This window comes from Molothrus aeneus, chromosome 21, assembly GCF_037042795.1.
Source record: "Molothrus aeneus isolate 106 chromosome 21, BPBGC_Maene_1.0, whole genome shotgun sequence".
NCBI classification, from domain to species: domain Eukaryota; kingdom Metazoa; phylum Chordata; class Aves; order Passeriformes; family Icteridae; genus Molothrus; species Molothrus aeneus.
The window spans coordinates 8,056,186-8,081,202 of NC_089666.1; the positions used below are offsets into that span (position 1 = coordinate 8,056,186).

The 25,017-nt window shown below is 46.8% G+C and overlaps 2 protein-coding genes across 2 annotated transcripts; one reads left to right on the plus strand and one right to left on the minus strand.

Annotated features, from left to right (window-relative positions):
• Window positions 1-245: 245 nt before the first annotated feature.
• On the minus strand, window positions 246-11,826 carry SDF4 (stromal cell derived factor 4). The gene is made up of 7 exons (XM_066564126.1): window positions 11,651-11,826; window positions 10,510-10,878; window positions 6,967-7,103; window positions 6,496-6,609; window positions 4,025-4,183; window positions 2,985-3,160; window positions 246-1,606 (listed from the first exon to the last, which is right to left on the minus strand). The coding sequence occupies exons 2-7, from the start codon at window positions 10,815-10,817 to the stop codon at window positions 1,430-1,432; spliced, it is 1,071 nt and encodes a 356-aa protein (XP_066420223.1). The 5' UTR covers window positions 10,818-10,878; window positions 11,651-11,826; the 3' UTR covers window positions 246-1,429.
• A 531-nt stretch (window positions 11,827-12,357) lies between these two features.
• On the plus strand, window positions 12,358-15,750 carry B3GALT6 (beta-1,3-galactosyltransferase 6). Its single transcript, XM_066563903.1, has one exon. It carries the CDS (start codon window positions 12,537-12,539, stop codon window positions 13,551-13,553), a length of 1,017 nt encoding a protein of 338 aa, XP_066420000.1. The 5' UTR covers window positions 12,358-12,536; the 3' UTR covers window positions 13,554-15,750.
• Window positions 15,751-25,017: the final 9,267 nt, after the last annotated feature.

Here is a 25,017-nt window from a genome sequence, read left to right on the forward strand (position 1 = left end):
TTGCAGCTTTACCTTCACCGACTCCAGAAAATACTGGGAATTAGAGATTCCATGCTCATGTTGTCCCAAAATTAAATTAGGATGGTATTGGCAAAATCTCTTCATAGATAAAGTACAATTATCAGTAGAATAAATTATGATTTTACTGGAATTTTTGTGTTTAAACTTATTTTATCAGAGATTATCCATGGAATTTATTCCTCTTATTTCCCACCTCGCCCTGACAAACCTTAAAAGCAGCAGAATTTCCAAAGCATGGAGAGAAATATTTAATGGAAAATCAAAATAAAAAGGATATAAAATCTTTTATCCAAGGAATTTAATAAAAACATCAAATAAAGAGCAGGAAAAGGGAAAGAGGGACAGCAATTACTGTATTTACATTATATTATGAATAAATTTAATCAAATAAAACATCTCAGATTTTCAGGAATTCTTTCCCAAAGAGGGGTTTTTCCCAGGAAAGATGGAAGCAGAGGGAAAAAAATCTATTTTATTTGGGAAAGAGCTCACCCAAAGCCTGGAATTTCCCCCAAATCATCATCAGCAGCTCATTAACAGCATTAATTAGCATAGAGCTCATTAATTTTAGCAGTGAATATTAATTAAGCAGCCATCAAACTCCATGGGAACTCCCACTGCTCTGTCCAACAGCTTAAATTCCAAAAAAACCTTCCCAATTGTTTGATTTTGGACTAAAATCTGATATTTTAAAGCCATGATCTCCCATTCCCAGTGCAGATGTCAACAAAACAATGTCATTTTAATATTAATTTAATCTTAATTAATGTTATTTTATTTTTTAAAATTAATTCCGAAAAGGTTTTCTGTAACATTTTAAATAAATTCTTCCCCACAGCTCCCTGAAAAAATTCCATTAAATTCCCAACAACTCTTCAGGAAGCTGAGAAAAACACTGGAATTGAGTGTGGATATTCCCAGGAGGTCAAACATTCCTTGGAACCACCAAAATTCCCAAAATCCAACCTTTATTTGGGATTCCCTGCATCAGCAGCTGAGGGAAACAAGTATTTCAGGAGCCTCCCAAATGGAACTGGGTGTGGAGGACAAACATTCCTTGGAATCACATTTGGGAATGTTCCCTTCCCAAAATCCAACCTTTATTTGGGATCCCCTGCATCAGCAGCTGAAGGAAACCAGGGAATATTCCAAGATCCTCCCACCCAAAATTCCAGCTGGCTTCAACACCCCCAAACCAAGGAGCAGAACTACCTGAATCCAGGAATTCCCACCATTTTTCCAGCAGGAAAATCCTCTCCAAGGAGCGGGGACGGACGGAAAATCGGGAATCCGCGACCACCAATTCCCGCTGCTTGGCTGAATCCTTTTTCCCTGGGATGTTTTTTTGGGGGGGGGGGGGGGGGGTTGGGAGTGGAACAGAAAGTTCTGGAAAGGGGGAGGAGGGAGCTCAGAACTCCTCGTGGACGTTGCGGGCGTAATCCATGAGTTTGCTGCCCGTGAAGTACTCGCTGTACTTGAGGATCTCCTCCAGCTCCAGGTGGTGGTTCTGGTTCTCGTCGGCCACGGCGATCATCTGCCGCGCCTCGTTCAGCGCGTTGTGCTCGTTCATGGGGTCCATGTACTCCTGAAACACCGCGGCAAAACGGCCTGAGCATAGCACAGCCCAGCACGGCACAGCCGAGCACGGCACAGCCCAGCACGGCACAGCCCAGCACGGCACAGCCGAGCACGGCACAGCCCAGCACGGCACAGCCGAGCATGGCACAGCCGAGCACGGCACAGCCCAGCACGGCACAGCCCAGCACGGCAAAGCTGAGCATGGCACAACCGAGCACGGCACAGCCGAGCACGGCACAACCGAGCACGGCACAGCCGAGCACGGCAAAGCTGAGCACGGCACAGCCGAGCATGGCACAGCCCAGCACGGCACAGCCCAGCACGGCACAGCCGAGCACGGCACAGCCGAGCACGGCAAAGCTGAGCACGGCACAGCCGAGCACGGCAAAGCTGAGCACGGCAAAGCTGAGCACGGCACAGCCGAGAACGGCAAAGCTGAGCACGGCAAAGCTGAGCACGGCACAGCCGAGCACGGCACAACCCAGCACGGCCCAACCCAGCACGGCACAGCCGAGAACGGCAAAGCTGAGCATGGCAAAGCTGAGCATGGCAAAGCTGAGCATGGCAAAGCTGAGCATGGCAAAGCTGAGCACGGCACAACCCAGCACGGCACAGCCCAGCACGGCACAGCCCAGCACGGCACAGCCGAGCACAGCACAACCCAGCACGGCACAGCCGAGCACGGCACAACCCAGCACGGCACAGCCCAGCACGGCACAACCCAGCACGGCCCAACCCAGCACGGCACAACCCAGCACGGCAAAGCTGAGCATGGCAAAGCTGAGCATGGCAAAGCTGAGCACGGCACAACCCAGCACGGCACAACCGAGCACGGCACAGCCCAGCACGGCACAGCCGAGCACGGCAAAGCTGAGCATGGCACAACCGAGCACGGCACAACCCAGCACGGCACAGCCCAGCACGGCACAGCCCAGCACGGCACAGCCCAGCACGGCCCGGGCTGCTCCCACAGCCCCAACCACTCCTACCCCGGCCCAAAGCCGGGACAGGGTCTGTAACAAGCGTTTCATGGGGGCTTTCCTGGTTTCTAGGCTGCTACCAAAAAAATCAGAGATTTCTGTGGGTCATTCAATGAAAAATTTCGGGATTTTGGGCTGCAAATTAAACTCGGGAAAAAATTCCTGTTAAAAATGAAGGATTATCAATTTTCAGGACCTAAATTCTCTCATTTTTCCCTGCTTTGTTTGGCCGTTCCCACAGATTATTTTAAAATGAAACTCACATGAAATTAAAATGCAATTAACACGAAATTAAAATTAAACGGAAATACTCAAATTTTTAATTAAAAATGAGCTGAAAGTGAATTTGTGATGTTTTTAAAGCCGTGTTTTGGAATAATTGGCTGGCAAAGGACGAGGACTCACCTCCAGCTCCTCCATGGTGACGATGCCGTCGTGGTTGGCGTCGATGACCTCCTGGAACTCCTTCCTCCTGTCCCTCACCCAGTCATCGTCGATGTCCTGAGCCTGCTGGTTCTCCACCGTGCCCACGGGCAGGGAGATGAACTCTGACAGGGTCAGCTTCTTATCCCCGTCCTGATCTGGGAAAAGCACACACGTTACAACAGATTCGCTTCATTCCCGTCAAAACCCACAAAAAATTAAAATACCTTCATTTCATTCCCATGAAAATGGGTATTTCCTACTGAGCTGTGAAAAAACCAAACCCCTCCCAATACCCACAGACAAATGGGAATCCATGGAACTCCACCAGACTATTCCATGCAAAACCTTCCCGAAATACACATAAAAACAGGAATCCATGGATACAATTCCCAGAAAATTGTAGGGTCCCAGAAAACTGACGATCTCCTGCACCATGAAGTGCAACATGCCCCAAATATCTACCATAAAATAGGAATCCATGAACTCCACCAGACTATTCCATCCCAAAATCCACATAAAAAATGAGAATCCATGGAATTCATGGATAGAATTGCCAGGCCAGCCTATCTTACCGAGGCCGTGGACGATCTCCTGCACCATGAAGTGCAGCATGCCCCAAATACCCAAATACAAATGGGAATCCATGGAATTCATGGATAGAATTCCCAGGCCAGCCCATCTTACCGAGGTCGCGGATGATCTCCTGCACCATGAAGTGCAGCATGCCCCAAATACCCAAATACAAATGGGAATCCATGGAGTCGAGGACAGAATTCCCAGGCCAGCCTATCTTACCGAGGTCGCGGACGATCTCCTGCACCATGAAGTGCAGCATGCCCCAAATACCCAAATACAAATGGGAATCCATGGAATTCATGGACAGAATTCCCAGGAAACCCCATCTTACCGAGGTCGCGGACGATCTCCTGCACCATGAAGTGCAGCATGCCCCAAATACCCAAATACAAATGGGAATCCATGGAATTCATGGACAGAATTCCCAGGAAACCCCATCTTACCGAGGTCGCGGACGATCTCCTGCACCATGAAGTGCAGCATGCCGCGGCTGTGCTCGGGGTGCAGGAAGGACAGGAACTCCTGCTCGCTCAGCAGCAGGTCCGGGGGGGGATTGTCCGCCTGGTACCAGCGATCCTTCAGGTTGTCCAGCACTTCCTGCGCTGCAACGGCACCGCGGGGCTGGGATGGCGTCCGAGGGCTCATCCCGAACCTGCACCTTTGGGACTGCAGCTCATCCCAAACCTGCACCTCTGGGACTGCAGCTCATCCCAAACCTGCACCTCTGGGATCACAGCTCATCCCGAACCTGCACCTTTGGGACTGCAGCTCATCCCAAACCTGCACCTCTGGGACTGCAGCTCATCCCAAACCTGCACCTCTGGGATCACAGCTCATCCCAAACCTGCACCTCTGGGATCACAGCTCATCCCAAACCTGCACCTCTGGGACTGCAGCTCATCCCAAACCTGCACCTCTGGGACTGCAGCTCATCCCAAACCTGCACCTTTGGGATCACAGCTCATCCCAAACCTGCACCTCTGGGATCACAGCTCATCCCAAACCTGCACCCACATGTCTGGGATCACAGCTCATCCCAAACCTGCACCTTTGGGATCACAGCTCATCCCAAACCTGCACCTCTGGGATCACAGCTCATCCCAAACCTGCACCTTTGGGATCACAGCTCATCCCAAACCTGCACCTTTGGGATCGCAGCTCATCTCAAACCTGCACCTTTGGGATCACAGCTCATCCCAAACCTGCACCTTTGGGATCGCAGCTCATCTCAAACCTGCACCTGCACCTCTGGGATCACAGCTCATCCCAAAGGCTGCAACTGCCCCCATCCATTTTTGGGATTTCGCACATTTCATCCCAAACGCTGAAATTGCCCCCATCCGTTTGTGGGATTTGGCACAATCACTTTGGGGGATTTCAGTTCATCCCAAGTGCTAGAATTGCTCCCATCCATTTTTAAGATCTGGGACAATCACTTTGAAGGATTTCAGTTGGCACAATTCATCCCAAAGGCTGCAATTGCCCCCATCCATTTTAGGATTTGGCACAATTCATCCCAAAGGCTGCAATTGCCCCCATCCACTTTTAGGATTTGGCACAATTCATCCCAAAGGCTGCAATTGCCCCCATCCACTTTTAGGATTTGGCACAACCAAGTTTTAGAAATTTCAGTTGTCCCAATCCACTTTTAGGTTTTCCATTGTACCAACCCATTTTTAAGACTCCAATTATCATGATCCATTTTTAGGATTTAAATTGTCACAATTTTTAGGATTTCAGTTGTCCCAATCCATTTTTAGGATTTAATCTGTCACAACCCCTTCCTTTCAAGCTCTCAGTTGTTTCATCAATGACGTTTTTTAAGCTTAAACCCTGCAGATTTTTATCACAATATTCCATATTTTTGCTGCAAGAAAAGTTGAATTAGGAGTGTATGAACAGAAAAATCAGCACCAAAATCCCATGGAATTCCTTCATTTCATCCCACAATCCAATTATCTGCCAATATCCATCAATTAATTAAAACACAATTTTAGCCTGAAATCCAAATTTCTGCAGAAAGTGCCTTAAACTCCACACCCTCAGGTGCTTTTGATTTAAAATAAAAGAAACCAAAAATCACTTTTAGGGTGCTTGGAGGAGGAGAAAACCCCCTGAGGAAGTGGAGGATGAATAATTTGATTTTCCTCCAGAAGATTCTGGGGCTCAGGTGCAGCCTCGGGGCTGACTCAGCAGCTCTGGGCTTCCTGGAACCAGCCCCAGGTGATTTCCCTGCACATTCTCAGCTCCTTTTTCTGCACCTCAGGCGTTTCTGCAGCACTGGAAAATGTCACCAAAGCAATCTGGAGATGACTCAGCCCTGCAGGGAAAGGGAAAGGGGCAGGGGGATTTTACAGGAAACTGAGATGTTGCTTGGAGGGGAAAAACAGGAAAATTCCTCCTAAAAACTGCAACTTGCATGGCAGATTCTGGTCAGGAACAATGGGGGATTTGTGTCCTTTGAGTTCAGTTTTTGGGGGGATTGTCAAGTAAATCCAAATTTATTTCAGGGGGAAAATGGGGAGATTGCCATTAAAAGTTGCAATTTTCATGGCAGATTCTGGTTAGGATTAATGAAGGATTTGTGTCTTTTGGCTCCAATTTTTGTGGGGATTTTAGAATAAATTTAAATATTTCTTTAAGGGAAAACCAAGAAGATTCCTCTAAAAAATGTCATTTTCACACCAAATTTCAGGTGGAAAAAAAGCAGATTTGATTTTTTTTATTATTTAAGGGGAAAACAGGAAGATTCCTCAAAAAAAAGTCTCATTTTCACAGCACATTTTACATTAAAAACTGCAGAAATTTTGGTTTATTGTTTAACTCCTCCTCAAGCAGAACCACCCAAACATTTCCCTCCCATTCCCATTCTCACCCCCAGGTTTTAATACCAAAACCCCAGTTCTGCACTTACTTTCTTCATCTATTTTCAACTCCTCGTTGTTTTTGATTTTCTCTGCAATTTCCTTTTCATTGAAGCCTTTGCTTGCCAAGAATTTAATTTTATATTCATCCCAAGAAACGTGACCTGGAATTGAGAACATTTCAACTGAAATGAGGAATTTTGGATTGCATTCTTTCAAAATCAGCAAATTTTCAAGTGTTTTAGTCCAACACCACAACCCCACACTGAATTTTAGGAATGACAACATGAAAGCTGCCACCCGATTCATTTTTGGGTTTTTTTAGCCATAAAATTTGGTGAAAAATTCAATTTATTCTTTTTTAAAAATTCATTTATGAAATAAAGAGCTGCCTGCAGCACATCCTTTCCCACAAAAATCCAAATCTGGGATTCCAGACCTAAATTTGATCTCAAAACTAAATTCTAGATGCCAGAACTGACTTTAAAAGTGATTTTTTGAGGACAAAGTGTGGATGTTACCATCCCCATCAGGATCCACAGCCCTGAAGTGCATTTTGTTCTCCTCCACAGCCTCCTGGAAGTGCTCATCTGTTTTCTCCATGATCCAGCGTTGCATTTCCTTGGCACTGATCTTTTTATCGTTATTTACATCCACCCTAGGGAGGAAAATAAACAGGATTTCAGTTTAGAGCTCAGCAGGGGAAGCTCTGGCTGGGTTTTCGTTTATAAATTGGTTTATTCAGCAAAAATTCACAGAAAAATGAATATTTTTGACTCTGTGAGAAACAAGTGAAAGCTCAGCCTTTAGTTCAGAATTGAAGTAAATAATTTCATTAATTTAAGTTAATTTAGCAAGATTTAGGTTATTGCTCAGTGAATTTTCTTTAATTAAATCATGTTTTTCAGGGAATTTTTCCCACAAATCATTCCTGATGGAATTTTGAGTCACTCCAAATTCAGAATTGGAAAAATTTGCTTCCAGACCTTGAATTCTCTCTCAATTTCTCTTTCCAAGCCCTTTTTTCACATTTCACTGAATTTTTATTTTTGACCATTGCACATCTCTTTGTTCTCCACGAGTTTTCTGGAATTTCTTGTATTCAGAGCTGCAGAATTCAATTTTTCCTGATTGAAATTATCAGGAAAACCCAATCTGATCAATCCTTAATTCATGAAGAAATTAATTTAAAAATTACAGTTCAAAACCAAAAATAAATCAAAATTTCTGAAGGGTTCTATTTTTTGAGCATGAAATAAATATTCAAAGTATCACTAAAAATCAGATTTTATTTTGTTACCATTTCAAATTCTATTTAAAGCATCTCCAACCCACTCTCTGTAATTCAAAATGTCACTAAAAATCAGATTTTATTTTGTTACCATTTCAAATTCTATTTAAAGCTCCTCAAAAACATTTTTTTCAAAACTCAGAGAAAAACCAGAGTTTCAAAGCCCCAGTTTGCCTCTGGCCTTTATCTGCTGCCATCACTGAGTTGTTTTGATTGAAACTTGAATTATTCAAGATATGATTTGCCTTGAAATGTCAACTAAATGTGAAAAAAGAGATAAACAACCCCCAAAAATGCAGGTTTAGGGAGTTTCAATATCACAATTTCTACCAGGGGGATGCTTTTATCATTTATTTATTATTTATTCAATAATTACTTTAATGAAATGTCTTTGTTCCTGGCGAGTTGGCACCAAATAAAGCTTTGAGAGTTTATCCCCCTTGTGGTGTTCATTGGAGGCGTTTTCATTCAAAGATGCAAATAAAGCCAACTCTGCCACCTGGTGTTTGAAAGGGCTGAGACAAAGCCAAAACCGCGGAATTGTGAAAATATTAATGAAAAATTCCAAGTTTGAAATGTCCACATTCCCAATTTTGAAATGTGAGTTAAAATATCCAATTTTAAAAATGTGAATTCAGTTTCCCCATTTTAAATATTAAAATTATCAAATTTAAAATGTGAATTGAAATCTCCAATTTTGAAATATTAATTCCAATTTCCATGTTTGACATATCAATTAAAATCCCTAATTTTGAAAATATTAATTTAAACCCCCAATTTTGAAACATTAAAATTCCCAATTTCAATAAATATTCATTCAAATTTCCAATTTAGAACTATTAAAATCCCTGATTTCGAAGCTACTAATTTAAATTCCCAAGTTTACAGCACTAATTCAACTTTTCAATTTGGAACTATTCAAACTCTTAATTTTGAAGCTACTCATTTAAATTCCCGATTTTTAAACATTAATTCAACTTTCCAGTTTTGAGCTATTAAACCTCCCAACTTCAAACCCACCAAAATTCCCAATTTTGTGGGGTTTTTTGGCCCTTTCTCCTCTTTCTGACCTGGGGCATTCACATTCTCTGGATAAAACCCCTTTGCCCAGGAGTTTTCTCCCTGGAAGCTGAGGAAAGACAAACAATTCTTATTCCATTGTGCTGAGTTGTGCTGCTCTGGGATGTGGCTGGGGATCGTTTCACTGCTGATTCAATCTGTGGCCATTACAGGACAGGAGCCTCCTCCTCCTCCTCCTCCTCCTGCTCCTCCAGGTCTCCCAAGCTCCTGGAGGTTTCCTTCACACCAGGGCAGCTCAGCCACCTTTGGAGTGTTAGAAACAGAAAGGTTCTAACCAAGGCAAAATAACAAATATTTTAGAGAGAAAAACAAAAAACCAAAGCAGGGGCAAGAGGCCCCAGGTGCCACCCCTGGTAAACACCTCCCAACAGTGACTGGTTTGTGTCCTCTCTTCCCTTCCAACAGTGACTGGTTTGTGTCCTCTCTTCCCTTCCTCCCAACAGTGATTGGTTTGTGTCCTCTCTTCCTTTCCTCCCAACAGTGATTGGTTTGTGTCCTCTCTTCCCTTCCAACAGTGATTGGTTTGTGTCCTCTCTTCCCTTCCAACAGTGATTGGTTTGTGTCCTCTCTTCCTTTCCTCCCAACAGTGATTGGTTTGTGTCCTCTCTTCCTTTCCTCCCAACAGTGATTGGTTTGTCTTTGTCCTCTTCCTTTCCTCCCAACAGTGATTGGTTTGTGTCCTCTCTTCCTTTCCTCCCAACAGTGATTGGTTTCTTTGTTCTCTTCCTTTCCTCCCAACAGTGATTGGTTTCTTTCCTCTCTTCTTTTTCTAGAAAATTGCCCAGGCAGGTTTTTTTTGCTTCTGTCCATCCTTAATTTGAGGTGGCACAGGGTGTCAGGTTGTGTTCTGACCCTGTCAGTGTTGTTTTAGTTTCCTGCATTGTTTATTTTATCCTTTTATTTTCTTCCCTGTTATTTCCTGCTCCCATAAATTTTTGTTGCCTGAGAGCCCCTTAATTTAAAATTTATAGCAATTCAGGGGGGGTGTTGGTGTTCTCAGGGGTCCCAGAATGAGGGAAGAGATCAGAATTTTGACTCCATGCTTCAGAAGGCTGATTTATTATTGTATGATATATATTATATTAAAAGAAAAAATATATTCTATAAAAATAAAATAATTTTTATATTTTACTATATATACTAGAGTAATATATGTATAATTTTATATATCTATTATTATATATAATTTTATATATAATATAATTATTTTATATATATATTATATATATATATACTATATAAAACTATATATAATTTTATATAGTATATTAAAACTATACTAAAAGAATAGAAGAAAATTTTCATCAGAAGGCTTGCAAGGAATAGAAAGGAATGGTAATAAAATCTTGTGACTGACCAGAGTCCGAGCCAGCTGGACTGTGATTGGCCATTAATTAAAAACAACCACATGAGACCAATCCAAGATGCACCTGTTGCATTCCACAGCAGCATATTTATAATTATTGTTTATATTTCATTTCTGAGGCCTCTCAGCTTCTCAGGAGAAAACATCCTAACAAAAGGATTTTTCATAAAGCATGTCCATGACATGAGGGGGTTCATTTTCTCCGTTTCAGGGGAGGCTCCTGCCTTCCCAAACCAAGGGTTTATTTCTATCATACATTACTAAATGAGCCTTGTGAGGGCCTGGAGCTGGGTGCACCTGACTGCAGCCCAAGCAGCCGGGACTCACTTGGAGAAGATGCCCACGAGCTTCCTCCTGTTCCTGCGGGGCTGCGAGTCCTCCTCGAACTCCTCGCGCTCCTTGCCCAGGAACACCTCCTGGTGGAACTCCTTGTTCAGGTGCCCGTCCAGCTCCATCTTGACGCCGTTCAGGTGGTCGGGGGGCAGGATCTCGTTCTCCTCCCGGGCCTCCCCTGCCCGCTCCTTCAGCACAGAGTGGTTGGCAGGCCTGGCATAAACGTCCATCAGGAGGAAGATGAACAGGAGGGATAAGTACAGAGAGCCCAAGCTGCACAGGAAAGCTTGTCTTGACATCATTTTTATGGGGTTTTTTTTTTCCTTTTTTATTATTTATTGGCTGCTGAAATCACTGTGGGGTCTAAAAGAAAAAAAGGAGAAAAAACAAATTAAACTGAAGCAAAAGGTCACTGTGGGTTAAATGAACTAAAAGGAAAAAAGGAGAAAAACCAAGTTAAACTCTGAAGAAAGAGGTCATTAATGAACATATAAAAATTAAAATAACCTATGTGAAGTATTAATAACTTACATACATATAATTATATGTGCATAACTTATTTATATACACATAAATACATAAGTTATTTATATACATACAAACATATGCACATAATTTATTCATATACATACATATATATGTATACCTATACATATGTTTATATGTATACTTCAATATATACATATATATATTAAAGTATATATATGCAAATGTATATATAGATACTTGTATATATACACAAGTGTTTATATAGATACTTGTATATATACACACAAGAATAAATTCAGAAGAACCTACACAAAAATAGAGGAGTTTTTGATGTCAGACATTAAAAGGACCTGTTAATTAATAAATTTATGTAATTAATAGGAGCAGATCCAAGAGAAAGCGGAGCTGGAAACACCCAGGAAACAGCGGCGGGGAGGAGCTGTCACAGAGACATAAAATCCGAGTGTCCCCCCTGTGGAAGTGACCCACAGGGGCCATCCCGCTCAATTCCAAGGAAAAATAATTCCAAATCTAACAGAGAACGCACCAATGAACCCAAACCCCCCCAAAGCCGTCAGAGCCCCCAGAGCCCCTCGGAGCCCTCCACGATCCCCGCGGGGCTGCGGGAGGAGCCGCCCGCACTCACCGGGAGGCGCTGGGCAGGGAGCGGCCGCTGCCCCGAGCGCCGTGCCGGCCGCGGGGAGGCTCAGCCCGAGCCCGGCCGCCGCTGAGGCCCTCACGGCCCCTGACGGAGCCCGGCGTTGCCAGGCCCGAGGGAGGCGGGATGGAGGCGGAAATTTCCTCACTGCGCCGCGCGGCGGGAAGGCGCAGCCGCCATCTTAGGTGAGGGCAGCCGCCATTTCCGGCAGAGTGAGGGGCAAAGGGGCGTTTTCCGGGCGGTCCTGTCATTATCTCGGTTGTTAACGTGTTGATCTCCGCCTGCTTCCTGGCTCTGTGTGTGTGGCCGTTTTCTTTGAATTATGAAATGGTTTGGGTTAGGGACCTTAAATAGAATCTAATGCAAACCCCTGCCCCAGCTGTGACTGCCTATCCCTGGAAATGCTCAATGCTGAGGCTTGGAGCAACCTGGGATAGTGGAAGGTGTCCCTGCCCATGGCGGGGGGTGGCACTGGATGGGCTTTGAGCCCATCCCAACCTTTTCCCATTCCATGATTCCATGAAGAAGGCACGGCCAAGGGGCAGTGCCCAAACCCAAGATGGCGCCTCCTCGGCCTCATATGCCCTACTCAAAGATGGCGGCCACAGCGTCAGGCGCTGCGGCCTCTGCCCTTCTTCCCGCCCCTTGCCCCGGTGCGAGAACCGCCGGAGCCGCGGCAGGAGCAGGGACGGAACCGCCGCTTCCCCGAGGAGAAGGCGGAAAGCGCGGGAGGGCCATGAAGCCACCGCAGCGCGGCAGCGGCACTCCGTGAGCGCTCCCGCAGAAAACTTGTCCCCTCCCGGCGGCCGTACCGCCGTTCCCGCCTAAACGGGGCGGGCGTGGCGGCGGTGCCGCCGTGAGGGGCCCCGCGGCCATGAAGGCGCTGCGGCGGCTGAGCCGGCACCGCACCGCGCTGGGGCTCGGCGGGCTCTCGCTCTGCGCCGCCGTCCTGCTCTATCTCGCCAAGTGCACCTCCGAGGGGCTGCGCCCGCTGCCCGCGCCCCCCGCGCTCCCACACAGCCAGCCCGGCTGGGGGGCCCGCGCCGCGCCCCCGGCCGGCCCCGAGGGCAGCGCCTTCGTGGCCGTGGTGGTGATGAGCGGCCCCAAGTACAGCGAGCGGCGCAGCATCATCCGCAGCACCTGGATGGCCGCGGCGCGGCAGGCGCCTCACGGCCACGTCTGGAGCCGCTTCGTGGTGGGCACGGCGGGGCTGAGCGCCGAGGAGCTGCGGAGCCTGGAGCTGGAGCAGAGCCGCCACCGCGACCTGCTGCTGCTGCCCGAGCTGCGCGACTCCTACGAGAACCTCACGGCCAAGGTGCTGGCCACCTACGTGTGGCTGGACGCGCACCTGGACTTCCAGTTCGCCCTCAAGGCGGACGACGACACCTTCGTGCGCTTGGACGTGCTGGTGGAGGAGCTGAGGGCCAAGGAGCCGCGGCGCCTCTACTGGGGCTTCTTCTCGGGCCGCGGGCGGGTGAAATCCGGGGGGAAGTGGAAGGAGAGCGCCTGGCTGCTGTGCGATTATTACCTGCCCTACGCGCTGGGCGGCGGCTACGTGATCTCCGCCGACCTGGTGCGCTACCTGCGCCTCAGCAGGGACTACCTGAACCTGTGGCAGAGCGAGGACGTGTCCCTGGGCGTGTGGCTGGCGCCCATCGACGTGAAGAGAGTGCACGACCCCCGCTTCGACACCGAGTACAAATCGCGCGGCTGCAGCAACAAATACATCGTGACTCACAAGCAGAGCATCGAGGACATGCTGGAGAAGCACCAGACGCTGGCCAAGGAAGGGAAGCTGTGTAAGGAGGAGGTGAAGCTCAGGCTTTCCTACATGTACGACTGGGGAGTGCCTCCCTCGCAGTGCTGCCAGAGGAAGGACGGCATCCCCTGAAGGCCTCGGGAAGAAGCCTCGGGATGGTGGACTCTGGTTGCTGTTACGCGGGGAGAATCCCATGAAAATGGAATTCTTGCCTCAGTTTCTCTCTCAGAACATTGGGCCCAAGGCTTTGGGATGCAGGCATGGCTGGATGTAGGGAAGAGCAGAATCCTGGAATCTCCCACTCCATATCCAAGGACAGACCTCCCAAATCCCAGCCCGGTGCTGTGGATCCATAATTCCAGCAGAACTGAGTGGGAAGAGCTGATAAAATGGAATTATTGCCTCAGTTTCTCCCTCAGAACTTTGGGAACAAATGATTCCCCTCAGGCACCGATCCCAAAGGCTTTGGGATGCAGGCCTGGCTGGATTTAGGGAAGAGCAGTTAATTGGACTCAGGGGTTAATTACTCTTAGAAAGATTTTGCACGACTCATTCTGTCACCCTGACACTCCCTGAGAGCTGCTGACGTGGCATGGTTAAAGATGCTTAAAAAATAAAACAAAACAAGTGCCAGAAAGCACAGCAAAAGGTCAGATGCCAGGATTAAAGGCAAATAAAAGGTGTCAAAACACAAAAAGTAGAGAAAAGGGGGGGAGAGAACTGGAATGAAAAGTTGGATCAGATTCTGAGGTTGGTTTGCTAAAGGTCACGCTAAGTTTTGGTGCTGATAAGGCTAAAATGAGGCTGCTGTTTATTCCTTGGCAAGGAAAGGCCAGTTGGGCAAGGAGGGAAGAGCCCAGAGTGGGAGCAGAGGATTCCAGAGGGTGGGAACAGGGATCGGCTTTTCCTGGGACAGCTGCAGGGAGAGCAGAGAATGGAACCCTTCAGTCTGCTCTCTGAAAGGCAACGTGCAGAAATCACCCGACTGCTGAGTTTTGGCAGAAATTCAATTTATGCTTATTTTGGGAGAAGATTTTTTGGCTTTGCAAAGCCTCCAGGTGTTGTTTTGAGCTCATGTCCCTCCAACACTCACTCAAGAACTCCCTGGCTGCTCCAAATTTAGGTTTATTTTTAATACAAATGAGCAAAAATCGATCAGTAGGAGTTCAAAAACCATTTGCCCCAGGGTGGGGATTTAAGGTATAAAAGTGAAATTTGTGTAGTCAAGAGAAAAAGGTTCCCCCCACCCCAAAAACTGAATTTGGAGAACTTTCATTTCTCTTTCCAGCACACTGAAAAATCACATTTAGGTGCTCAGAGGCAGGGGAATTCCCTCCTCCTCTCCACAAATCCCTTTAGAGGCACTGAAATTGAATTCATTACCAGTGACACGTCCGGAACTGGGGGCTTTCCCCGCAGTCCTGCCTCACACAGGCCTGGGGCACGATTTCTTTATCTCCAGACCTGGAATTCCCCCATTTTCCAGGGGCAGCTGCTCCAGAACTGCCCCAGCGCCCTGTGCCAGCTGCAGCCCCTGCAGCGTGGGCACTTTTTACTTTGGAAATGTAAAATTGCATTTCTTAAACGTCTTTTTGTGAGGTTTTTTTGGTTTGTTTGCGTTTGTTGCACTCTGCACTTTCATTCCCATTCCATTCCCTCCTTCCCAGCTCTGGCTGCAAGAGACAAATGGCACAGAAAAATTGAAAATAAAAAAAGTGCCAATTTCTCTTTCTTGTTGCTTAGCAAAATTAGGAATTTTAGGAATTAGGAAAACCAAAGGGATCAGTTCCATTGGAATTTTATTTTTTTGTTATTCTTGTTTTAATTAATTATTTACTGAAGATCAAAAATCTTCAGAAGATTTTTTATTTTGAATTTTTCAAGGCTTTTTTTCCTAAAACAAAACTAAAATCCTGCAAAAACTCAATTATTTTAGCATGTTGAACTCAATTATTATTATTCTAATAGTTACAATTATTATTATAATGCATGCATAGGGATTACCAAGGAGTATTTTTCCCCCACATATCCTATTCCAAAGCAGGAATTTTCCAGGATGTCAGCAACTCCCAGTTTTTTAAACATCCATTTGCCATCTGAGGTTCATCAGTGTTGTCTGTGTCGTGATAAATTACCTGTAATGTGAATATTTATTTATAATTATATTTATTTATAATTCTTGCCACTGTATTCTCTTTATTTTCCCAGAAAAAAAAATACAAATAAATCAATTTATTCCCAGAATAACATCCATTTTCCCATTATTTTATCCACCTTTACCCTTTTGTCCCAGGAAAATTACAAATAAATCCATTTATCCCCGTCATAACTTCTATTTTCTCATTATTTTATCCCACTCAGCCTTTTTTCCCTGGAAAATTACAAATAAATCAATTTATTCCCATCAAAACATAGATTTTCCTATTATTTTATCCATCTGACCCCTTTTCTCAGGAAGATACCAGATAAATCCATTTATTCCCAGAATAACATCAATTTTCCCATTATTTTATCCACCTTTCCCCTTTATTTTCCCTGGAAAACTCCACCTGGGAAGCAAAATCAGGTGAGGATGAGGCCAAATTATTTTAAAAGAAACTTCCCCCCCTTGATTTCCTTGGAATCTTTAATCCTCAGCATTCCAAGATTTTTTAAATCGATTTTCCTCCAAATTTCAAACATTCCGCCCTCAAACAGCTCAGACTTCCCTCAGCCATGAAAAGAAACTGATTTTCCCCCATAAATGATTTGGGATAACTTTGGGGTTTTGCTGTTGAAGCCAAGGGACCCTTTGGGAATTTGTTCCCGCATTTTTTTGCCTGTCCCAGGCAGTCGCTAGAGGTCCCTCCAAGCCTTTGGAAGTGTGAATTCCTTAAAACAAACAAGGAATTCATTTAAAACCAGAGGTTTGTGACTAAAATCGGGTGGTGGGCTCTGATTTTAACATAAAACAATCGGGGAAAAAAGGGAAGGGAGTTTTCCACTAAAAAAATGGAATTATGGGGGAATTACTGAGGATGGAGGAATCCATGGAAAATTGATGTGGAAAGCTAAAGAGAAACATTTGAAAAGGTCCTTAAAATACAGGAAAATTAATAAAATTATTGACATTTAATTAAAATAATGAAAACCATTCCTGGATTTTTTTAAAGGAACAACTCAACCCAAAATCCCAGTCCCTGTGTCCCCTTTTAATCAGGAATTTTTGGTGTTTCCTCTGCTGAAAATTCCATGGATTTGAGCTGGGAAATTTCATTTTCCAAAGGAATTTCCAAAGGATTTTAATTCCCAAACCTGTTCATGTGGGACCCCTGCTCCAGTTTTTGGGGTGATTAAAAACCCTGATTTAAATTAAAAATTCTTATTAAAAATTATTAAAAATTTATTCACACTCCAGGAGTTTCCCAGGGGACTTTTTGTGGGATTGGGAGCTGATTCCTCTTTTCAACAGGAAAATTCACCTGGATTAGATGCTGGAATTAAGGGGGAAATTAGAATTTTCTTTTATTTGAGGAACATCTCCTCATGGAAAAACATGGAAAAAGGTGGGGAAAAGTGGAAAAATATGGAAAAATCTGGACACTGCTCCAAGTTTTTAGGAAAACTCAGAAATCCATGATCCCACAGATCCAAAGGGCTCTGGAGATGCCAGGGCCACCACCAAGATGTCCCCAAAAAGTTGGGAATGAGGCTGAAGAACCTCTGATCGTGGAAAACATGGAAAAAAGGAGGAATAACCTGGACACCACCCAAGTTTTTAGGAAAACTCAGAAATCCACGATCCCACAGAGCCAAGGAGCCCCGGGGGTGCCAAGGAATGTCCGGGAAGCTGGCAAGGAACCTCTCCTGGTGGGAAAGCACAATTGCCCTTCTGGTGGTCCCCATCGTCCCCCGCTTCCCCTGACGGCCAAAATCCCAGGAATGTGAGCCCTGCTTCTTTTCCACTCTGCAGCTCCCACAGAGCACAAGATCCACGAGGAACAAAAAAGGCTGGAAAAGGAATAATTCGGATTTTTGAAGGAAAGGAAAACGTCGTCGTTGCCGCCGGTGATCGATGGGTTTGGGGTGGTGCCAGAGGGCTTGGAATCATCACAGCACAAACCACCGGAGAAAACGTTTATCCAGAGCTGCTGCTGGCCAGGACAATTCCAAATATTTACTTTAGTGTTGATTTTAGGGAAGGACTCGAGCCAGGATTCTGGATCTGGATCTGCCAAAATCCTGATGCTTGAGGTGCTAGGAGCTGGAATTTGGGGCCAATCCTTCTGATCTTATCTTGGGTAATTATTTCTCCTTCTTTCCATGCCCTGATCCCACAAAAATGAGTGTCCTGCTCACCCTTGGGAATGTGCTGGGCTGGATCCAGGGTGAATCCGTGGCTTTGCTAAACTGAAATCCCAGACTGGGATTAATTTTGGAGGTTTTTTGCAGTTTCCTGGGTGATTTTTTCCCTGCTGGGATTTGCAGCTCCTCAGAGTCCAGAGCTCTGCAGATCCTGCCGTCCCTTCCCAAATCCCGCTGTGGAAAACATTGGGAGAATCTTCAGGATTTTCCCAATTTGAGGTGCTGTGCACAACAACTTGGAAAAATTTGAATTATCCTGCTTTTCTTTATCATTCCCTTTAATTCCATAGGGATTCCTGGCTAGGAGGAAATTTTGGGGTTGTTGTGGGATGGGGGTGACTCAGCTGCTCCTTGGAATCTTGGAATTAAAAATCCAGGAAAAACCTTCCAAGATACAAATCCAAGCATCCACCACTAAACCGTGTCCCCAAGTGCCACATCCAGGGGTTTTTGGGATGGTGATCCATCCCAAATCCCAGCCTGATGCCATAAATCCATAATTCCAAAGAAATTGGGCAGTAAGACCTGCTAAAATGGAATTTTTGCCTCAGTTTCTCCCTCAGAACATTAGGCCCAAGGCTTTGGGATGCAGGCCTGCCTGGATTTAGGGAAGAGCAGAATCTTGGAGTCTCTGGCTCCATATCCAAGGACAAACTTCCCAAATCCCAGCCTGGTGCCATAAATCCATTGTTCCAAGGGAATTTAGTGGGAAGAGCTGCTAAAATTAATTTTTTGCCTCAGTTTCTCCCTCAGAACATTGGGAGGAAATCGTTCCTCTCAGGCACTGCTCCCAAAGGCTTTGGGGTGCAGGCCTGGCTGGATTTAGGGAATTGCAGTTAATTGGAGTCAGGATTGCTGGCATCTCCCACTCCATATCCAAGGACAGACTTCCCAAATCCTGACCTGGTGCTGTGGATCCATAATTCCCAGGGAATTTATCAGGAAGAGCTGATAAAATGGAATTCTTGCCTCAGTTTCTCCCTCGGAACGTTGGGCCCAAGGCTTTGGGGTGCAGGCCTGGCTGGATTTTGGGAATTCTGCTTATCTCCCACATTATAAAATTGCAGCCTGGCTCCTGGAAAGCTCCTGGGCTGTGGCTGGGAGGTTTTTGAGGACAGGGAGTGGGATCAGAAAACAATAACCAGGATCCGATTTCTGCGGAGGAGCCGAGGGAGGAGATAATTGGAGTCTCCAAGAGCTGCTGATAAGATCAGCCTCGGTTGCTATTTTCAGGCTCAGACAGCAGGGCTGGAGACACCGAAATAAACCCTAAAACCTGAGCTGCAGGCTCCCAAAGAGCTCTGTCTCCAAGGAAATCCATAAATATTGCAAGGTGCGGGATAGCGGGCCTGGCCTGGCCTGGTTTTTCCTGGGGGCACCTCAGGGGAAGGACTGAGGGGGAAAAGGAGGAATTAAGGAGGAAAATGACTTTTTGAATTCCAAGAGGGAATTTAAAAACCTGCAATTCCTGCCAGGAAGGAGGCAGGGAATAACCAGAGCCTGGGGTAGGAGGCTGGAAAAGGAATTCCTGAGTGGAGTCAGCATCTCCTGATCCTGGCAGTGGCTCCAGGTGGGACCTCAGGCATCACCTGGATGAAGAGAAAATAAACCTGGATTAGAAAATTTGGAGAGGGATTGATTCCCAAGCTCAGGCTATTCCCTAATTCCATGATTCTGGGTGTCCCAGTGTCCCCATTCCTTGAATTATCCCTGGTTTCCCTCATGGGGAGCACGCAGGGCCAACGCTCCCAGGTGGGACTTTGGGGTGTCCTGGGCAGGGATAAGGGTTGGACTCTGATCCCATGGATCCTCCCAGCTCAGGATATTCCCCATAGGGATGAACATTCCAGGAAAATGCCCCCATTCCTTGAATGATTCCTGGTTCCCCACAGCCCTTCCCTGCAATCAGGGAGTGTTTATCCCAGCGCTTCCCTTTCCATGGGAGCTTTTCCATGGCTTTTCCATGCCTTTGCAGACATCAAACAGCTCATTTCCCTTGGCTTTGGTCCGTGAAATGGGCTGGAACAGCGGCTCGTAAACAACTGCATCAGCAACGCTGAGGTTGATTTAAAAGCCAGAAATTTTGGGGTTTTTTTTTCCCCCTCTCCTTTTTTAACACTTTAAATCCAACATTTTTCCACAGCTTTGCCCGTTCCCCTCTCTGGCTTTGCAGAGCAGGAAAGGGAAGGCGAGGAAAATACAAAATTCAGGATAGAAATTGGGATGAAATTCTCCTTAAGGCATTCTTGGGATCACCCTGCAGTGCTGGGAATTCACATCCTGCCCTGCTTGTGAATGGGGGATCCTGGTTAAATGGAAATAGGAGGAATTTTTTTCCTATTTTTTCATTTTCTGGGCAAATCCAGAACAATCCAGGGAAAGGAGAATTTTATTGTAGTTGCCCTGGGGAACAACAGCACCCAGGTGGTTTTGAGGATCCTAAAGGGCTTTTCCAACCTTTGATTCCCAAATTCAGCAGGGATTGGGACCCTCAAGAGCACAGCCATGAACCCACCTGGGTTTCCAGCCGGAACTGGGGAGAATTTTAACATTCCTGTGCATCCCCTTGGACATTTTGGGACTCAACACTACCTGTCAGAGCTTTTTTCCTCTCATTCCCACAAAGAAGTGGGAATTCAGAGGGAAAATCCTGTGTTTGGGGGCTTGGGCAGGATATAGAACACCAATTAATGAATTCTTTGTAATTAATAATATCATATCATATATGATAATATAAGATATGATAATATATGATAATTCTTTATATTAATATAAAGAATTTTGCTGGGCAAATTTATGCAGATCCAGCCTCTTCTCCTTTGCTGTTTGCAAGCCAGAATCCCAATTTTCCAATTTTCCATCGCTCTGAGATGGGGGATTCTGGCTGGGAAGTGGATTTTACCTCACATTCATCCTCATCATCCCCAGAACAATCTCTGCAGCATCCTCCTCCTGCTGCTGCCTCCCTCCCTCCCTCCTCCTGCAAGGATGGGCACTTGGGGAATGTTGGAGAGGGACCAGCTAATTGTCACTAATTGTGAACTGCACTAATTGGGATATTTGGGATATTTAATCCCCGCTGCTGAAGCCGTCCCGGGCTGCTCCATCAAAGGCCCCAGTGTCACAGGCACAGAGGAGTTTTTCATGCCAGGGGCTGCTGCGGGCGCCGGCTCCAGCCTGGCTGGAGGGCAGAGCTGTTATTGGGGAATTCAAGCGGCAGACGCCGCTCCCGCCGGGCTCCGTCCGACCGCGCCGCGCTGGGAACGGCTCAGCATTCCCAGGGAACGGCTCAGCATTCCCAGGGAACAGCTCAGCATTCCCAGGGAACAGCTCAGCATTTCCAGGGAACGGCTCAGCATTCCCAGGGAACGGGGCTCAGCATTCCCAGGGAACGGCGCTCAGCATTCCCAGGGAACGGCTCAGCATTCCCAGGGAACAGCTCAGCATTCCCAGGGAACGGGGAGCAGCATTCCCAGGGAACGGCTCAGCATTCCCAGGGAACGGGGAGCAGCATTCCCAGGGAACAGCTCAGCATTCCCAGGGAACAGCTCAGCATTTCCAGGGAACGGCTCAGCATTCCCAGGGAACGGCTCAGCATTCCCAGGGAACGGGGCTCAGCATTCCCAGGGAACGGGGAGCAGCATTCCCAGGGAACGGCTCAGCATTCCCAGGGAACGGGGAGCAGCATTCCCAGGGAACGGCTCAGCATTCCCAGGGAACGGGGAGCAGCATTCCCAGGGAACGGGGCTCAGCATTCCCAGGGAACGGCTCAGCATTCCCAGGGAATGGCTCAGCATTCCCAGGGAACGGCTCAGCATTCCCAGGGAACGGCTCAGCATTCCGGGGCTCAGCATTCCCAGGGAACGGCTCAGCATTCCCAGGGAACGGGGAGCAGAGCAGGGATCACCCCGGGCCCTCCTGGGGCTGGGATCGCCGGGGCTCCGCACCTGGAGCCTTCCCAGAACTGGGAAATGGGGCTGGGATCCCCGGGATTCCCGGGATTCCTGTGCCTGGAGCCTGCCCAGAATGGATGGGAGCTCGCAGGCACTGGGAAAAGGGGCTGGGATCTGTTGGGAAATGGGGCTGGGATCTATTGGGAAATAGGGCTGGGATCCATTGGGAAAAGGCTCCGTGATCCATTCCATGATCCCATAGGAAAAGGCTCCGTGCTCCATTCCATGATCCCATAGGAAAAAGCTCCATGATCCATTGGGAAAAGGCTCCAAGATCCCTTAGGAATACACAGTCAGTCCCAGGGATGGTGTTTGCCTCTTGGATTTGGGATTTGGAGGGGAATTTTGGGGATTTTGCCTGTGTAAAACAAACATCCCAAGGCTGGGAACATCTGGAAGGCTCTGATTAGTGGGAACATCTGGAAGGCTCTGATTAGTGGGAACATCTGCTGTGGGTGTCTGGATTCCAGATGGGAGAGAACAGCTTGGAATTCCATCCAGGAAATCCAGGAAAACCAGGAAATGTGTCCTGGTGGGAGCACTGAGCAACGAGCTGAAAATCTGAAAGAAAATCTTTAAAAACCCCCAAAATTCCACCAAAAAAAAAACAACCCAAAACCCACAAAACGTCCCAAAAAGAAAGAGGGATTCCTTTGGGAAAATCAAAGGTGTGGGAAGGAAAAGGAATAAACTTAAAGCCTTGTGGAATAAACCCAAATATTGGGATTTATTATTAATGCAATGTTCAATTATTTGTGCTCCCAAAGCAGGATTTTTTGAGGGAATTTTGGGGTTTTTATCCAGGCAGAGAATCCTGGAAAACAAATGGGGCAGCTGGACTTGGATGTGATCCCACAGCATCCCAGCACAATTCCAGCCTCATCCCAGCAGGGAATGGGGAAATGAAGGAAAGATTTGCAGCAGAAAATTCCCAAAATCCACTTTAGGACAATGTCAAGTCCTGGATTCCCTGGAGAATCTCAAGGCAGGGATTTCAATCCCACCTGGACACTTTTCCAATGATTCTCAGCTGCTTCCCTGAGGAAGGGGAGGAGGAACCCTGGAATTCCATCCCAGCTGAATCCTTTTGGGATTCCAGGAGCGATCCCACAGCAACCCAGCACAATTCCAGCCTCACCCTGCAGGGAATGAGGGAATGAGGGGAAGATTTGCAGCAGACAAATCCCAAATCCACCTTCATTCCCTGGAGAACCCCAAGGCAGGGATTTGCAGCCCTGAACAGGAACCTCCAGACAAAATAAACACCCAGCAGGGAATATTTATTTTAGGCACATTCCAGAGTCTCCATTTCTGGCAGTTTCCACTTCTCCTGGAATTCCACTTGACAGATCCCTTCATCTCCCTTCCCTGGGAGCTCTGGCTCCTTCCCCAGGGGGAATTTTTCCACTTGGGATTTGCACACACACAGAGGTCAATATTTGGGAATTGTTCACACCTGGATTTTGCGCACACACAGGGGTCAATATTTGGGAGTTGTTCACACCTGGATTTTGCACACACAGGTCAACATTTGGGGGTTCACACCTGGATTTTGTGTGGATTCGCTCCTGCAGGACAGGGGGATTTGGGAGCAGATCTGGGAGCACATCCTGGCCTTACCCTGGTGTGAGAATTGTTAAAAACCTGAGGGAAAAAACATCCCTAAAAGGTGATTTTTAATTAAAAATTAATTTTTAAGGTGCTGATGTGCTGAATATTTGGGCTTGATGAGGGAAAAGGGAAAGGGGAAAGGGGAAAGGGAAAAGGAAAAGAAAGGAAATCCCCACAATTTTACCCCCAACTCCTCCTGCTGTCCCCAAATCTCCTCCACAGCATCAAAACCTCTCCCAAATCCCATTTATTTGAGCATTCCCAGATCCCAGTTTGGCCATTCCCAAATCCCAGTTTGTCCATTCCCAAATCCCATTTATTTGAGCATTCCCAAATCCCAGTTTGGCCATTCCCAAATCCCAATTATTTGAGCATTCCCAAATCCCAGTTTGGCCGCTCCCAAGTCCCAGTTTGGCTGCTCCCAGCCCGGCCAGGGTGGGCAAACAAAGGCAGGGCCTGGGCTCCAGGCAGGAATCTCCAGCCAGGATGGAGCCAGACACATTTCAGACACATTTACATTCCTGGAGCCCGAGTCCAGCCCTAATCCTTCCCAAGATCTGCAGCCTCTGCTCTCCCCCAGCGTCCCTTCCCAAAGAGAAAAGGAGCTGGAAGTTTGGAAAAGGGCGTTTAGCCTGGGGGTTTTTGGAGGGATTTTTATTTTTTCCCACCCTATCCCTTTCCCCTGTCCACAGGTTTGATCCCAAAAAATTGGGAATTTTCACTGGGAGCCAGGAAAAAATTCTGGGAAAAGTGAAAAGCTCCCAGACAGGCACTGAAAGAATCCCAGGGAGATAAAACTCGTTGGGAATTCCTGGGATTGACAGGAGGGGAAAAGAGGGAAAAAGAGGGAAAAAGGAGAGGAAAAGGAGGGAAAAAGGAGGGGGAAAAGGAGGAAAAAAAGAGGGGGAAAAAGGAGGGAAATAAAAAGGGGAAAAAAGAGGGAAATCCCGGCTCCAGCCCAGCCAGGCGAGCAGGATCCCACCCCCGGGCAGGGATGTGGCGCCTGCAGGGAATTCGAGCCGTTCCCAAAGAAAATTGGGATTATTTCATTCCTGGCTCCGTGCCCAGGCTGGCGGGTTTTGGTGGAAATGATGGAAAAAAGGAGGAGATTCCCAAAAGTTGCTCAGATCTGTGGTTCCCGAGGTTTGGGGCTGTCCCGGGGAGTGGCTCCTGCAGGGGGGAGGGAAAGGGATTGAATCCAGAGTCCCAAAATTCACCTGGATTGGGACACAGAGAACTCCAAACTGCCTCAAATCCACACTGAAAACTCCAAACTGCCCCAAAATCCACACAGAAAACTCAGAACTGCCCCAAAATCCACACAGAAAAATTCAAACTCCCCAAAATTCATGCAGAAAACTCCAAACTGCCCAAAATCCACACAGAAAATCCAAATTCCACCTGGATTTGGACACGGAAAACTCCAAACTCCCCTAAACTCCAAATTCTCCCAAAATCCACCTGGGTTTGGAGCCAGAAAACTCCAAACTCCCCCAAATCCACACAGGAAACCCCAAACTTGACAAAATCTGCGTGGATTTGGACCCAGAAAACTCCAAACCCCTGAAATCCACACAGAAAACTCCAAATTCCCCCAAAATCCACCCGAATTCGGACCCAGAATCTCTGGAAGTTCCAGGACCAGAATTTTCCATGGATCTCTCCCAGTCCCAGCCAAGCCCAGGGAT